Source organism: Bombina bombina, chromosome 4 (assembly GCF_027579735.1).
Source record: "Bombina bombina isolate aBomBom1 chromosome 4, aBomBom1.pri, whole genome shotgun sequence".
In the NCBI taxonomy this organism is placed as follows: Eukaryota; Metazoa; Chordata; class Amphibia; order Anura; family Bombinatoridae; genus Bombina; species Bombina bombina.
In genome coordinates this window covers 360,137,497-360,153,756 of record NC_069502.1, presented here as the reverse complement: position 1 = coordinate 360,153,756, position 16,260 = coordinate 360,137,497, and the positions used below count along the sequence as shown (strand labels likewise).

General features: G+C 38.7%; 1 protein-coding gene across 1 annotated transcript in view; it reads left to right on the top strand.

Annotated features, from left to right (window-relative positions):
- WDR49 (WD repeat domain 49) overlaps window positions 1-16,260 on the top strand; it is a 408,032-nt gene that overhangs the window by 138,670 nt on the left and 253,102 nt on the right. The window contains exon 8 of the mRNA XM_053711815.1: window positions 4,595-4,759. Coding sequence (XP_053567790.1) covers window positions 4,595-4,759 — 165 coding nt within the window. The remainder of the gene's footprint in view (window positions 1-4,594; window positions 4,760-16,260) is intronic.

The following is a 16,260-nucleotide window of genomic DNA, read 5'->3' as shown; positions in this document are numbered from 1 at the left end:
GATGATGCACACCAGTCTGGCCATAAAAGGAAGTGCAGGAAATGAGCAGCATCCCCCTCAATGCACCATAGTCAGCAAGAGAGGTGAGTAATATGGCTGCCAGGAGCACATGGCAAACAAAACAGGGAAAAAACCCTGACAGACGCACATCGGTTTTCAGGCTTGCGTGCATCCATGTGATGGCGTAGGTTTAGTTGTGTTTTTCTTTATATGATGCCAGATTGACACACACCACCTCTTTCATCTATGCTATTTAGATAACAAGTGTTCTGTGCAATACTGAATCTGTGCTTTTATAACTTTTAGATTTGTACTATTCAGAGGGGGTAAGTGTTTTCCTTTCTTTGAATCTTTTTTAATGGAGATATTACCGTTTATCTGTGTGCTCATTTTTTCTGCACTTTACTTCTGTATAAGTTTCTAGCAGTTATGGAGCCTTCTGTCCTTAATTATGCCTTAGAAGTTGGGTCTCCTATCAGTGTTAAATGTTTATATTATTTATAAGCTGAGATTTTTATCTCTGGCTAACATAAATGTATTAATATTCAAATGCATTCTGACCTATCTAATACTGCTCTTGCTTCTAATGGTGTTACTGCTCCTTCTGTTTGTTTCTTACAGGAGAATCCTGCTGATTCCTGGAATCAAGGATTTTATACAGTCAACTGTGTCTGAAATTTTGGTGGCCATGCTTTCTTCAAATAAGCATTAAAGGTCAGGTAAGAATGTACCTTCTACTAACTCTAAGCCAGCTGAGGTTAATGTATGTCTTTAGTCATGAAGCTACTATATCCTCAGAGGAAGAGGCTTGGTTCTGATGATAAGGGCTCTACCTCTAATCATGAATCTAAAATATATACCTATTCATTAAAATTTGTTTACTTTAGAGGTTAAGGTCCTGAAATAGATAGGGACAAGCCGGTTAACTGTTTAAATCCTGGTTTTATACCTATGGTGAGATCCTGTGATGTATTTCCTATCCCTGATGCGGTCTCTGTGATTATTTCCAGAGATTGGGCTAAAACAGATATTTTTTTTAATCTGCAAGGTTTAAGAAACTGTATCCTTCCAGCTTTAAAATTCAGGATACTTTCCCCAAAGTAGATGGCACTATTATTATTATGGCTTTACATACCTCTATTCATTTGGAAGTTAGAATCCTTCCATAGAAGGGTTTTACATGAGCAGGTGATTTTTTTTAGATCAGCAGTATCTATTTCTGATATGACTGATGCTTCTTCCTTTTGGTTTGATAATCTTTTTGGGCAGTTTTATGACAGTTCTGCTAGTGAAGATTTTTTAAACATTCTTGGAGTTGCTCAAATGTGCTAATGCTTTCATTTGTGATACTATTTTGTCGTCATTAAGTTTTATGCTAAAGTATGTCTTTGGCAGTACTTTGTAAAGGCTTTATGGTTAAGTCTTGGTCTGCTGATATGGTTTCTAATTCCGGCATTTATCTCGTTGTCTTCAGTTAAAGATGTTATTTGATACTGGTTTGGATTGTATTACCTCTAATGTGATGGAAGGTTAAGGGTACATTTTAATCTCTTAATCGTTTTTGTTCCTTTTATCACAACAGGGCACATAAATCAGATTTCTTCACTCTGAAGCAGGTTCCGTACAAGGAATTGGGTTTAATTTAATCCTCTTATGTATTCCTTTAAAGAAAGGAGATTTCAGACCAGTTCTGGATATAAAGGCTCAGAATTAACTTTTAAGTTATTACTTTCTTAAGAGAGACTATTTGTACTTTTCTGCCTTTTGTTTTTCAAGGTCAGATTATGTCCATAATAGGTTTATGGGGTGCTTACTTTAATGTTCCTATTCTCAAGTTTTTTAGGTTTACCTTTCTGCACTAGAATTTGCAGTTTGTTTGGCTGGGTAATTCTAGCAGAATATTTTCCAAGGTCTTGGGTACCCTTTTGTCTGCAATCAGAACTCAGGGTATTGCAGTATTTCCCTTTCTGGATGATTTTTGGGTTCCAGCTTCATCTTTTATCTTAGCAGATTCTCTCACCAGCAGACTTGTTGTTTCTGCAAGAACGTGTTTGGGAAATATTTTTTTCCAAAGAGTTTGCAGGTTTGTCAGGCTAAGGTTGTTGTTCCATAAACCTTTCCTTGACCGATCTAAGGAGAATGAAGCTAGTGTCCACTTGCCTAAACCTTCAGTCTCGTTTTTTTCCCTCAGTTGCTCTTTGCATTGAGGTGTTAGGTCTCTTGTTTGCATTTTCGGATGCTACTCCATTTTTTCACTTCCTTATAAGGTCTCTTCAGCTTTGTATGCTTCATCGGTGATGGAGGGATTTTTCTCTATTTCAAGGATTCATCTAGATTTCTGAACAAGCCTGTTTCTTTCTTGGTGTCTGCATCATCAGCTTATTATGCATAGGGCTTCTTTTGTTCATCCTATTTGATCTGTATCTTCTACAGATGCAGCTTCTTCAGGGTGGGGTGCCATCTGGGGGTATTTGGCCTCTGTTGGAAAGGGTGTCATCTCCGATTCTCTAGAACTGGGAACTCTCAATTCTCTAGTCATGAGAAAACAGAAACAGATTTTCTCAGTCGTTTGTCCTAGCATCTAGGAGAATTGTCTCTTCATTTGAATGTCAGACGGTGGTTCTCTGGAGACTCCTAGAGTTAGAACTTATGGTCTATCGGTTCAACCTCTAACTTTCCAGATACTGTGCAAGGTCCATGGCTCCTCAAGCAGTGTTTGTAGAGGCTCTGGTAATTCCATAGTCATTTCAACTAGCTTATGTTTTTTCCACCTCTGGTTCTTCTTCCCAGGGTGGTTGCATAAGTCAGATTAGAGAGAGCGTGATTTTTATTGCTACAGCTTGGTCTCACAGAGTTTGGTGTGTGGATCTGGTTCAGAGGTCCAGTTGCCCTCTTTAGTCTCTTTTTTTGTATCCAGACTCTTGGTCTTTAGGTCTGTTTTTTCAAACAGGTCTCAAATCTCTAAGTTTGATGGCATGGAGATTGAACAAATAGTTTTTAAGCAGAGAGGGTTCTCTGGTTCTGTTATTTGAGAATGTGATACAGGGATGTGAGCCTGTGACCAGGATGTTTTATTATAAGGTTTGAAGGACCTTTATTTCTTGCTATAAGAATCATATTATTTTCCTGGCATTCTTTTAGAATTCCTAGAATTTTGCAGTTTTGCAGGATGGTTTGGATAAGGGTTTATCCGCCAGTTCTTTTGAAGAGTCAGATTTCAGTTCTTTAAGTTGTTTTCCTCTAGAAGATTGCTAATCTTTCAGATATTCATAGTTTTGTTCAGGCTTTGGCTAGCGTTAAGCCTGTTGTTAAACCAGTTTTCTCCTTCTTGGAGTCTTATCTTGGTTTTGAGGGTTTTGCAGGCTACACCTTTTGAGTCTATGCATATTGTTATCTGCTCTTTCATGTGATTTTCTTTATCTTGTTTTTTTTTTTTAAGGGAAAGTCCATTTTTAGGTCTACATTTGTTTTCTTGCTTAGGGTTGTATCTTCTGACTGTATCAGATGGTAAGTATCTTGTTGTTCCTTCTTTGTGTCCTAATCCCTAAATTCTTATTTTTTTGCATATTTTGAATGTTGTTAGAGCATTGAAGTATTATGTTAATGCTATTATAGTTTTCAGACAAACTTCTAGTCTGTTTGTGCTCTTTTCTGGTTCCAGGAAAGGCCAGGAAGCTTCTACCATTTCTTTTTCTTTTTTGTTGAGACTTCTTATCTATAAGCCTTGATGGATTACTGCTCATTCTACTAGTTCAGTTGCCATTTCTTAGCCTTTTAGAAATGAGCCTTACGGAGCTTGATAAATCGGCCCCCAAATCTAGAATTCCAAAATCAAAACTGACGTCCAAACTTTTAAATTAATATTTAATTTTATTTAACTTTTTCCTATATTCTCTGCCTGTGTTTTTTGTGTGTTTTAAAATGCAAATAATATTTGAAACAACAAATATTACCTTTCTGGTGACACTATTGTACGTTTTTTCTGATAGTACTATGCATACAAAAGTATTTAAATAATATAAATATATAGGTTATATGTATGAGCTGTATTATGACATACAATATTGGGCTTAAGCCATTTTATAAATGAATGTATGTTCCTATTCCGGTCCAAAATAATAATAAAAATGAATTAATGTAAACTGCAGTTTGTTGGCCTACTGTAAAATATTTACCCATACTGCTGGTTATTTTATTTTTTTATTTTTTAAAAGTCATTCTTTAAAGGAAATTCTAAAGCAAATGACACATTCTCACTTGTTACACATAGATATAGTCCTGCCACCGCTGGTGTTGGGTGATTGGCAGATATGTGAGATTGCTGTTTCTGATCGGTACACTGGCTGTGTTTTGCTTAGGAGCTCTAATGCTTCTGGATTTATCTATGTGTTTAACTTCTGCATAAAGGATAATCTACAGTCATAAATTAATTTTATCATTTAAATGTGACTTTATAACAATTTTCAGTACTTCTATGTGGTTGTGGAGAGAGACATTAAACACACTCGCTTCCACACAGTATATCCATGTCAGGTACCAAAAGATATGAATCCAGATGTTGTTATTGAAATTATATTTTCCATTAATTTTCCAGGTTATCAGCTCTGATACTGGGTCAACGATTACATTCTGGATGATAGACACTGGACATAAAATCAAACAGTTTTCAGGCTGCCATGGCAATGCAGAGATTAGCACCATGGCTCTAGACATTAGTGAAACAAGGCTTTTAACAGGGAGCACAGATGGAACCGTGAAGGTGAGAAAAACACACTTATCTCTAATATTTCTGGGTAACCATAGTCGTAAGTAGCTATGAACCTTTTAATGAAAACCGATTGCAAAAAAGATGCCATTGTACCATTGTAAATGTTTCATGGTTACTTGTGAATATCTCTGTTAGGATGGTAATAGGACAACTCAGTGTTTTGTAAGTGACTTTAAATAATCTTTTTCATTGTCAAGGTGATACACAATCAAGACAGGACAGCTTTAGTACAGGATGTATACGCTAATTATCTAGTTGTATTATTGTGCTAGAAATATATATGAATAATTAATTATGAAATAATTAAAAATAAGCTATAAAATTCATTCATAATGTTTTGCAGTTTATGTTGTGTATATATAGGCAAGCAATCTATTCTGAATATGGAGGAGTATCTAATTAAGGGCCAGATTACAAGTGGAGCGCTATTTTACTCTCTCGTTCGATCATTAACTGCGCTAGAAGTAAGCTTTTTGCACATGTAGGGTTGTGCTCGTATTACAAGTTGAAAGTAAACTGTTTTTGCCAGCGCGCTAACCCAATGCACATAAAAATCCATATTTGTAATATGACGTGCGATAACCTATTCCCCCATAGAAGTCAATGGAGCAAAACACCATACTCGCGCCCAAACCCGATCTCATATTCTCAAGTTTGCTAACCCGACATGGAAATATGAATATTTCACATTCCAATGTTCTTCACATAGCAGAATATGTTCTATGTATTCATAAATACATATTTCTGCATATATTTGATGGTATTTTGGTAGAATATATATATATATATATATATATATATATATATATATACTGAATATATATATATATATATACTATATATATATATATATATATATATATGTATAGATATATACATATAAATATAAGAATATCTATTTAGAAATACGAAGAACATATTATGCTATGTGAAGAACATTGAAATGTGAAATATTTACAGTAAATACACACTATAGCACTTAATTAAATATGAATATTGCATAAATACATGTTTTCAGCTACTTAACTGCACAGGACTCCAATATACTTTATATATATATATATATATATATATATATATATATATATATATATGTGCACATATGTATTTATGTATCTACATGTGTAAAAATGTCTGTAAATACATATATACACTTATAAATACATAAATACATATGTACATAAACACACACACACACATATATATATATACATATATACACATATTATTAAAAAGTCACCAATAAGAGTTCCAGAAATAGGTTTGTTGTGTTGGGTTCTGAAAGATCTCAGAAGCCCACAGTGTCTTCAATTAGATATATACCAACATATTTTAAGCACGTGGTATCAGATAGTTTCCTCAGATAACAACATGTTATTCGTGCCTTTGAACGTGGAATTAATGGGAGGACTTGATAAAGGATATAAAAGTATACACAAATAGGATTACACAATCCCTCTAATTAAATTTCTTAATTAGGGTAAACTTTTAGAGCAGGAGAAACTGAAAGACATAGAAGGAGGAAGATTCAACAACTGGCTCAAATATGCTTAACTTTCTCTTTTTATCTCTATGTTTTAAACAGACCTTCTTAGATCACCAACTCTATTTGAAATGCTATGCCTGAAAGGAGAAACTGTCAAGCATCCTCCTTTCCTTATCACGTAAAATCTTATGTCAGGAATGCACTCCTTACCTTCCTTGTATTATATTCCTGTAGACATTCCCTACATAACTACTGTCTCTTTAAGACCTTACAGCTTAGTGATCCACCTCCCTATAAAACCTCAGCTGCCCCTGTCTAATTGCTTGGTATTGAATGCAGCTTGTACTCATTATTCTAAGCCTCTACTCTGTGAACGCTGTTCACACAACCTCCAGGTTATAGATCTATCTACAGTCTACTCCTGTGAATGCTGTTCACACTGCCTTACAGCATACTGCTTTGTCTGACGCCAACTCTTGTGAACGCTGTTCACTAACTTCTGGAAAACTCCCCCATTGTGGAATCTTAGTTACACTCTCCTGTGTAGCCTTTTACTGCCTGCCGCAGCAGCTGCACACTCCTCCAGCTGATTTGACTGACATCTGAACCGGATCCCGGACCGCGGTGATGTCACGTGCCAGCTGCTCAATCCCCGCTCTCAGCACAGGTCTCATCGCTGCTCTGGCTGTCATCGCTCTCACTAAACCACCGTGCTGCAGTATCGTGGTAAGCGGATCCTCCTCTCTTCCATACACAACTCTCAGGTACTACATGACTTAAGTCAGTATAATGTGACTAAGTATTTAACCCCATTCCAAGCACACAATTCTGGACTGGTCACTCCTCCCTCTTCACTGTTAACAGCTAATCCAGATACCATACGTGTCTCTTATGTTGCAACCAACTTTATCTAAACCCACCGTAAACATTATATCATAGTTAGGTGATATTAGTATTTTTTCTCAGAAAACACCTTATGTTTGTGTGACTATTTAGTAGGACCTTAAGTTAGTGGCTCTGCTGTGCCTTTCAGTGCACTTGTTCACATGTGGCAGCTATAGAGCTTATGCACTTACTATAACTTACTATAAAAGGACCCCTCACTGCTCAGGAGAAAGTCAGAAGACGCAACAACAACCTCTGTTTATATTGTGCCTCTGATGAACACACTGTTAAAGACTGTCCCTCACTCCAAAGACAGAATAAGGGTAAGACTCATATTCCAACATATTGCTGTAGTACTCAAAATCACGCAACCATATACTGTAAACTCTCCCTTCTTTTGCAGTGGGATCATCAGCGGTTCAATGGTACCGCGATAATTGACTCAGGTACAATCATCTACCATATACTGAGTTTTGTTTTAATAATACGGTCCATTCCAGCACCAAACAAAGCCATTTCTTCGTCAACTATGGCTTCCACCCCAGTTTTCAACTTTTTCCTACAAATCAATGTCTATCACCCAGCATCTCCGAATTCTCCGATAATATCTCCTCCAACTTCTCATCCATACAGACTGCAATAAATAACGCCAAAAAGGTTCAGAAGTTCTGCTATGATAAAAGGAGATTACCTCCTCCTCGATACGCTGTCGGAGACTTCGTTTGGCTTTCCACCAAGAATCTAAGGCTCAACACACCATCTAGAAAGCTCTCCCCTCTCTACAGCGGCACTTACCCGATTCTACAGGTCATTAGCGTCAATGTCGTACGATTGAAATTGCCTGACACTCTGAAGATCCATCCTACCTTCCATGTGTCCCTTCTCAAACCGTACAGAGCGGTTAGGGATCCTTCGACAACTACATTTACACCTTAGGTTACCATTGACCCTAATACGGAATACGAGGTCCGTTCCATTCTAGACTTGCTGTGTTGCTGGGGTACCTTGCAATACCTTGTCAGTTGGAAAGGATACTCCCGAGATGAAGACTCCTGGGAACCTGCAAGCAACATATCAGCACCTCGACTAGTGTCTCAATGTCATCACCGTAACCCAGATCGTCCTTGACCCTGAGCACCGGAGTTGCTCCTTGAAGGGGGGGGGGGGTCCTGTCAGGAATGCACTCCTTACCTTCCTTGTATTATATTCCTGTAGACATTCCCTACATAACTACTGTCTCTTTAAGACCTTACAACTTAGTGATCCACCTCCCTATAAAACCTCAGCTGCCCCTGTCTAATTGCTTGGTATTGAATGCAGCTTGTACTCATTATTCTAAGCCTCTACTCTGTGAACGCTGTTCACACAACCTCCAGATTATAGATCTATCTACAGTCTACTCCTGTGAATGCTGTTCACACTGCCTTGCAGCATACTGCTTTGTCTGACGCCAACTCTTGTGAACGCTGTAGGAAGCTCCAGCAGTTTGGGCTGTTAAGTTACAGCCGAGCTCTGGAAGATATGGAACTGGAGTGAGATTGGTGCTCAGGCAGATGCCAGATCATTACAGACAGTGACACTGTGTGTATGTCAACCATCTGTAGTGATCATCTGCTGGTGCCTGCATGAGGTGTTGGAGGTTATCCGGGAGGCGGTGGGTGGTCCAGCAGTGGAGGTGGGATGGAGGGAGTGGGAGGGCCCTACACTGGGAAAAATAAAAAATAAATGGGGAGGGAGGGAATGGGTGCTATGCTACAGAAAAAAGTGGGGTGGGGGGGTCCCTAACTAATGGAAGTGGATGTACCACTACACTACAGAAACAAAAAAAAAAAAAAAAATAATGACATTTTATAGGTAATGGCAGACAGCTGCCAGTACCTATGATGGCGGGGATAATTAGAGGGGAGGGGTTAGAGAGCTGTTTAGGAGAGCTCAGAGAGGTTGGAGGGTAAGGTGGTATCCTACACTGCAGAATTTCTTTTTAATTGCCTTAAAACTGTCAGACTGTCCACCAGTAACCTCTACACTAAAGCTAAAATTAACCTTACAAGCCACCTGATTAGCCCCCTTCACTGCCAGGAATAATAGAAGTGTGGTGCACAGCTGCAGTTAGCAGCCTTCTAATTACCAAAAAAACAATGGCAAAGCCATGCATGTCTGCTATTTCAGAAAAAAAGGGATCCCAGAGAAGCTTTTACAATAATTTGTGCTATGCATTATGAAAATAATTTCAGTGAGAAACCCAAAGTTTGTGAAACAATTAACAATCAGCCAGATTACGAGTTTTGCGTTTTTGTCTCGCTCACTATAAATTGCAAGTTATTTTCACCGCTCACCTTTCATAGTGCTGCTATTACAGATTTGCAAAAAAACGGCTTGTGCGGGCGATATGGTTGCGTTGAGCTCCATGCTTCACCCAAATACAAGCAGTGTTTTGACATGCTCGTGCATGATTTCCCCATAGACATCAATGGGGAGAGCTGGCTAAAAAAAAGCCTAACACCTGCTATCGCGGAGCATAAAGCTCTGTAACACAGCCCCATTGATGTCTATGGGGAAAAAAAAATTATGTTTAACCCCTTAATGACCACAGCACTTTTCCATTTTCTGTCCGTTTGGGACCAAGGCTATTTTTACATTTCTGCGGTGTTTGTGTTTAGCTGTAATTTTCCTCTTACTCATTTACTGTACCCACACATATTATATACCGTTTTTCTCGCCATTAAATGGACTTTCTAAAGATACCATTATTTTCATCATATCTTATAATTTACTATAAAAAAAATTATAAAATATGAGGAAAAAATGGAAAAAAACACACTTTTTCTAACTTTGACCCCAAAAATCTGTTACACATCTATGACCACCAAAAAACACCCATGCTAAATAGTTTCAAAATTTTGTCCTGAGTTTAGAAATACCCAATGTTTACATGTTCTTTGCTTTTTTTGCAAGTTATAGGGCCATAAATACAAGTAGCACTTTGCTATTTCCAAACCACTTTTTTTCAAAATTAGCGCTAGTTACATTGGAACACTGATATCTTTCAGGAATACCTGAATATCCATTGACATGTGTATATTTTTTTTTAGAAGACAACCCAAAGTATTGATTTAGGCCCATTTTGGTATATTTCATGCCACCATTTCACCGCCAAATGCGATCAAATAAAAAAAATCGTTCACTTTTTCACAAATTTTTTCACAAACTTTAGGTTTCTCACTGAAATTATTTACAAACAGCTTGTGCAAATATGGCACAAATGGTTGTAAATTCTTCTCTGGGATCCCCTTTGTTCATAAATAGCAGACTTATATGGCTTTGGTGTTGCTTTTTGGTAATTAGAATGCCACTAAATGCCACTGCGCACCACACGTGTATTATGCCCAGCAGTGTAGGGGTTAATTAGGGAGCATGTAGGGAGCTTTTTGGGGTAATTTTAGCTTTAGTGTAGTGTAGTAGACAACCCCAAGTATTGATCTAGGCCCATTTTGGTATATTTCATGCCACCATTTCACCGCCAAATGTGATCAAATAAAAAAAAAAGTTACATTTTTCACAATTTTAGGTTTCTCACTGAAATAATTTACAAACAGCTTGTGCAGTTATGGCACAAATGGTTGTAAATGCTTCTCTGGGATCCCCTTTGTTCAGAAATAGCAGACATATATGGCTTTGGCATTGCTTTTTGGTATTTAGAAGGCCGCTAAATGCCGCTGCGCATCACACGTGTATTATGGCTAGCAGTGAAGGGGTTAATTAGGTAGCTTGTAGGGAGCTTGCAGGGTTAATATTAGATTTAGTGTAGAGCTCAGCCTCCCACCTGAAACATCAGACCCCCTGATCCCTCCCAAACAGCTCTCTTCCCTCCCCCACCCCACAATTGTCCCCGCCATCTTAAGTACTGGCAGAAACTCTGCCAGTACTAAAATAAAAGGTATTTGGCCCTTTTTAAAAAAAAAAAAAAGAAGCATATTTACATATGCTGATGTGTACGATCCCCCCTTAGACCCCAACCTCACTGATCCCCCCTAAAAAGCTCTATAACCCTCCCACTCTAACTTAATGGGCGCCATCTTGGGTACTGGCAGCTGTCTGCCAGTACCCAGTTTAGAAGAAAAAAATGTTTTTTTTTAACATTTATTAAAAGTTTCTGTAGTGTAGCTTCCCCCCACACAAAACCAACCCCCCACCCCTCCATGATCACTTTTTGTGCTTTTGCACAAACAAGATTAGGTCTTAATTATTAAAACATTTTCCGTAGTGTAGCGGTTCCCACCCGCTCACGCCCCGTGCACGCGCCCACCCGCCACCCTCCGTGCACGCGCGCGCGCCCGTGCGCGCCCCCGACGATCGCGCCCCCGATCCCGCCCCCCTTGACGTCATGCGGCACACCGATGGCCGCCCACCCGCCTCCCAAGTCGGCTCCCACCCACCAACGAAACCGGCCATCGATGTCCGGTGCAGAGAGGGCCACAGAGTGGCTCTCTCTGCATCGGATGGCCGTAAAAGGTTATTGCAGGATGCCTCCATATCGAGGCATCACTGCAATAACCGGAAAGCAGCTGGAAGCGAGCAGGATCGCTTCCAGCTGCTTTCCACACCGAGGACGTGCAGGGTACGTCCTCAGGCATTAACTGCCTTTTTTTTGAGGACGTACCCTGCACGTCCTCGGTCATTAAGGGGTTAAACCTAACACCCTAACATAAACCCTGAGTCTAAACACCCCTAATCTGCCGCCCCCTACATCGCCGACACCTACATTACACTTATTAACCCCTAATCTGCCGCCCCCAATGTCGCCGCCACCTACCTACACTTATTAACCCCTAATCTGCCGTCTTCTATGTTGCTGCCACCTACCTACACTTTTTAACCCCTAATCTACATCGTCGACACCTACATTACACTTATTAACCCCTAATCTGCTGCCCCCTACATCGCCGACACCTACATTGCACTTATTAACACCTAATCTGCCGCCCCCAACATCACCGCCACCTACCTACACTTATTAACCCCTAATCTGCCGCCCCCAATACTATACTAAAGTTATTAACCCCTAAACCTCTGGCCTCCCACATCACTAACACTAAATATAGTAACCCCTAAAGTCTAACCCTAACCCCTAAAGTCTAACCCTAACACCCCTCACTTTAACATAATTGAAAAATAATTCTAAATAAAACTTACTATTAATAATGAAACAATTCCTATTTAAAAAAAATACTTACCTGTAAAATAAACCCTAATCTAGCTACATTGCCCCAAATAAATCATCTATTTTACCTGTAAAAAAAAAAAAAAATGTAAAAAAATTAAAACAACCCCCCAACAGTAAAACCCACCACCCACACAACCAAACCCCCCCAAATAAAATCCTATCTAAATAAATCTAAGCTCCCCATTGCCCTGAAAAGGGCATTTGGATGGGCATTGCTCTTAAAAGGGCATTTAGCTCTTTTACATTGCCCAAAACCCTAAGCTAAAAATAAAACCCACCCATTAAATAATTTTATTACAGTGGCGACAATGTCGGGAAGCGGCTGAATAGGGGTTAATACATTTTTTTAAGTGGTGGCGATGTCCGGAGCGGCAGATTAGGGGTCAATAATTTTATTTTAGTGTTTGCTACATGGGAGGGCCTCGGTTTAGGGGTGTTAGTGTACTTTGTAGCAGTTTAGTTATGAGTTTTATGGTACAGCTTTGCAACATAAAACTCATAACTACTGACTTTAGATGACGATACGGATCTTGTCATTTTAGGCTGTACCGCTCACAGCAAAACTTGTAATACTGGCGTTATGGGAGTCCCATTGAAAAAGGACTTTTTTAAAAGTGCGGTACTGACGTTGCGTGACGGCCAAAAAAGTGTGCGGTACAGCTATTCTGACAAGGCTCGTAATACCGGCGGTAGTGAAAAAGCATTGTTATGGGCCATAACAATACTTTTTCACTCATAACGCCAAACTCGTAATCTGCCTGAATTTGTTTTTTATGATCACATTTGGCTTGAAATATACCAAAATGGGCCTAGATCAATACCTTGGGTTGTCTACTTAAACAGATATATAGTTTTGCCAGGTAACTAGAAAAATCAAGGCTCTATTTCTGTTTAAATGGAGTGACTTCAAAAAATTCTTCACTGAAAGTTCCGGTAGTGAAGGGGTTAATCAGGATTTACGATGAGCACACTTAAAATTAAATGCGTTCCAATTAATTGTGCTTTTGTAAAGTTTATGTGAAACCAAGCTGTAGTTTTTGAGATATTTAATCTGAGATACTCAAGTTTGCTAAATGTTTCCATTCAGTAAGAAAGGATGTTATATTTCCTTCATACAGGTGGTGACAGTCCATGATCCATTACTTCTGGGAATTACTCTTCCTGATCTTCAATAACATCAGGCATTAAGTGGAAACATCCCATAAAAAAACAGACAACGTTTTGCGCTACATGACCTTAGTCATGTTATAATATACAAGCACATAAACTCTATATTTAAATACCCAGATACCCCATCCACCACCACTTAATTAATCTTATCACAGTGATAACGGCTAATTAAGTGGTGGTTGGTGTGGCATCTGGGTATTTAAATATACAGTTTTATATGTATGTATATTATGACATGACTAAGTGCATGTAGCCTGAAACATTGTCTGTTTTTATGGGATAAATGCCTGAGATTATTGAAGATTGGTGAGTGCTGCTTTATTATTTTACTTTCTATTGAATTTATGGGATGGTGCAGTATCCCATACAGAGTTGCACCACCTGAACACTTTTATGCTGCATTGCTTCTGGGACTTTTAATTGCTATTCCTGGCCACTAGGCAAAGATTGCCAAACTCCAAGAGCTCTATAAACCCTCCCACCTTACTTCTAACTAGTATAATGTATGCCTCCACTGAAGGAAGGGGAAGAATGAAGATGTTCCTTATTTTCTTCTGTGAGAGGGGTTCTCAGACAGATTTGAGGCCTGTTTTTCCCTTTAGAGTGCAGTGTTTGTTAGAGGGATGTATTGGGAGTTTGGGATAATGACACCTTTTTCACCTCATGGCAATTAGTCACAAGCCTTCCACAGCTGTCTCAGGGACCTGTCCTTTGCCTGCTCCTGTTGGGTCATTGATATACTCTTATTCCATATTCTATGCTGTTATAATTCAACACTAGCTTGGCTTCTCCAAGGGTGCATATGGGTAAGAGGTGCCTATGGGTAGGTATGTTTGCTTATGGGGTGCTTCATTTGCGTGTTCGGTTACATTGTGTTATATATATATATATATATATATATATATATATATATATTATATATTTAGCCTTGGGACATTTTTATTATAATTAAGTTTGTTAGGCTCTTTTTTTGGTTTATTACAAAAAACAGTATATAGTAAAATTATAACAGTGTGTATATCAAGCAATAAAAGAAAATTATACCATACAACAACGTGCACTATAAGGTCATGGGATAATACTCAAAAGGTGATCACCTTTGTACCTCAAAGAAAATGGAGAGAGAAACTTTTATAGTGTTAAACCATATGAGAATATCCCTTTAAGCACAATAGGAAAACTACTCATATGATTTTGAGCTATTATTGCTCTATGTGATGCACTTAGTTCAAATGGATCCAAGACTGTATTGGTTGTAGGGGGTTTCGATATTTAATAACAAAATACAAATGTATTAAAAACAAAGATTCTCTAAAAAGCAAAGTCTTTGCAAAGTAAAAAGGCAATAATTGTCCATCACTATGGGATCCCCACGGCTATCAAAATGCAAAACTTTCAGACCTAATTCTTAGGTAGATATCAGAAGAATCGAGTGTGATTTGGTTTCGATCTGCCTGTCCCTCCTTGTGGCTTTGCCTTTGTGCCTTTATGTCTGCTATAGAGTTAAAGGATGCTTACCTCCATGTTCTGATTCACAAAGATCATTATCAGTTTCTGAGGTTTGCTTTTCTAGATAAGCATTTTCAGTTTGTTGCTCTACTGTTTGGTCTGACTACAGCTCCAAGGATATTTCCAAAGTTTCTGTGAACTTTTTCTCTGTCATCAGCGTTCAGGGAATAGTGGTGTTTATTTACCTGGATGATACCTGGATACTAGCTCCATCTTTACATTTAGCAAAATCCCACACAAACACACTGTTTTTTTTTCCGTCAACATGGTTAGAGGATCAATTTTCTAAAGCATTCTTTAGTTCCTCAGACAAAGCTTAATTTACTGGGCTTTCAGATAGATTCAGTCTTCATGAGATTGTCTCTAACACATAGAAGAAAATTAAAGTTGGTTTCGACCTGTCAGAATCTTCAGTCTTTCCAGTTTCCTACTGTTGCTCTTTGTAGGGAGGTTCTAGGTCCTATGATTGCAGCATCGAATGCTATTCCATTTGATCGTTTTCATATGAGACTATGTATACTATGACAGTGGTGCAAGGATCATACTCTGTTGTCTCAGAAGCTTTATCTAGATTTCAGAACAAGATAGTCTCTGTGTTGGTGGCTGAATCCTAAGCCTACTCAGCAGGGGGCTTTTTTGTCTGTCCTATTTGGTCTGTAATCACTACAGATGAAAGTCTTTTAGGATGGGGAGCTGTTTCAGGGCCTCTAACAGTGCAATGAGTTTGTAAGGCAAGGTTGCCTATAAACATCCTAGAAATTTGTGCAAGTTTCAGAGATCTTCAAGCTTGGCCCTTACTGAGAGGAGAACTTTTTCTCAGTTTCCAGTCAGACAATGTCACAGCCCTGGCTTATGTCAATCATCAAGGGACGCAGACACAGTCCTTTATCTATGATGGTAGTTGAATTCTCTCTTGGGCCGAGGCCAATTGTTGTCTAATTTCAGCAGTCCATATCCCAGGGGTGATCAATTGGGAAGTGCTGCGGAATCTGTTGGCGCTCTACAAATACCTGATGATAATAATAATAATAATAATAATAATAAAAAGTGGATTTTCTCAGTCGTAGTTTCTTCATCCAGGAGAATGGTATCTTCATCTGGAAGTGTACATTTTTGGGGTCTTCCGGAGTTAGTTCTGATAGCCTCTCTGTTGAACAACAAACTTCCCAGGAACGTGTTCATGTTTTTTCCTGTCATTCTTTCAGGATTCCTAGAATT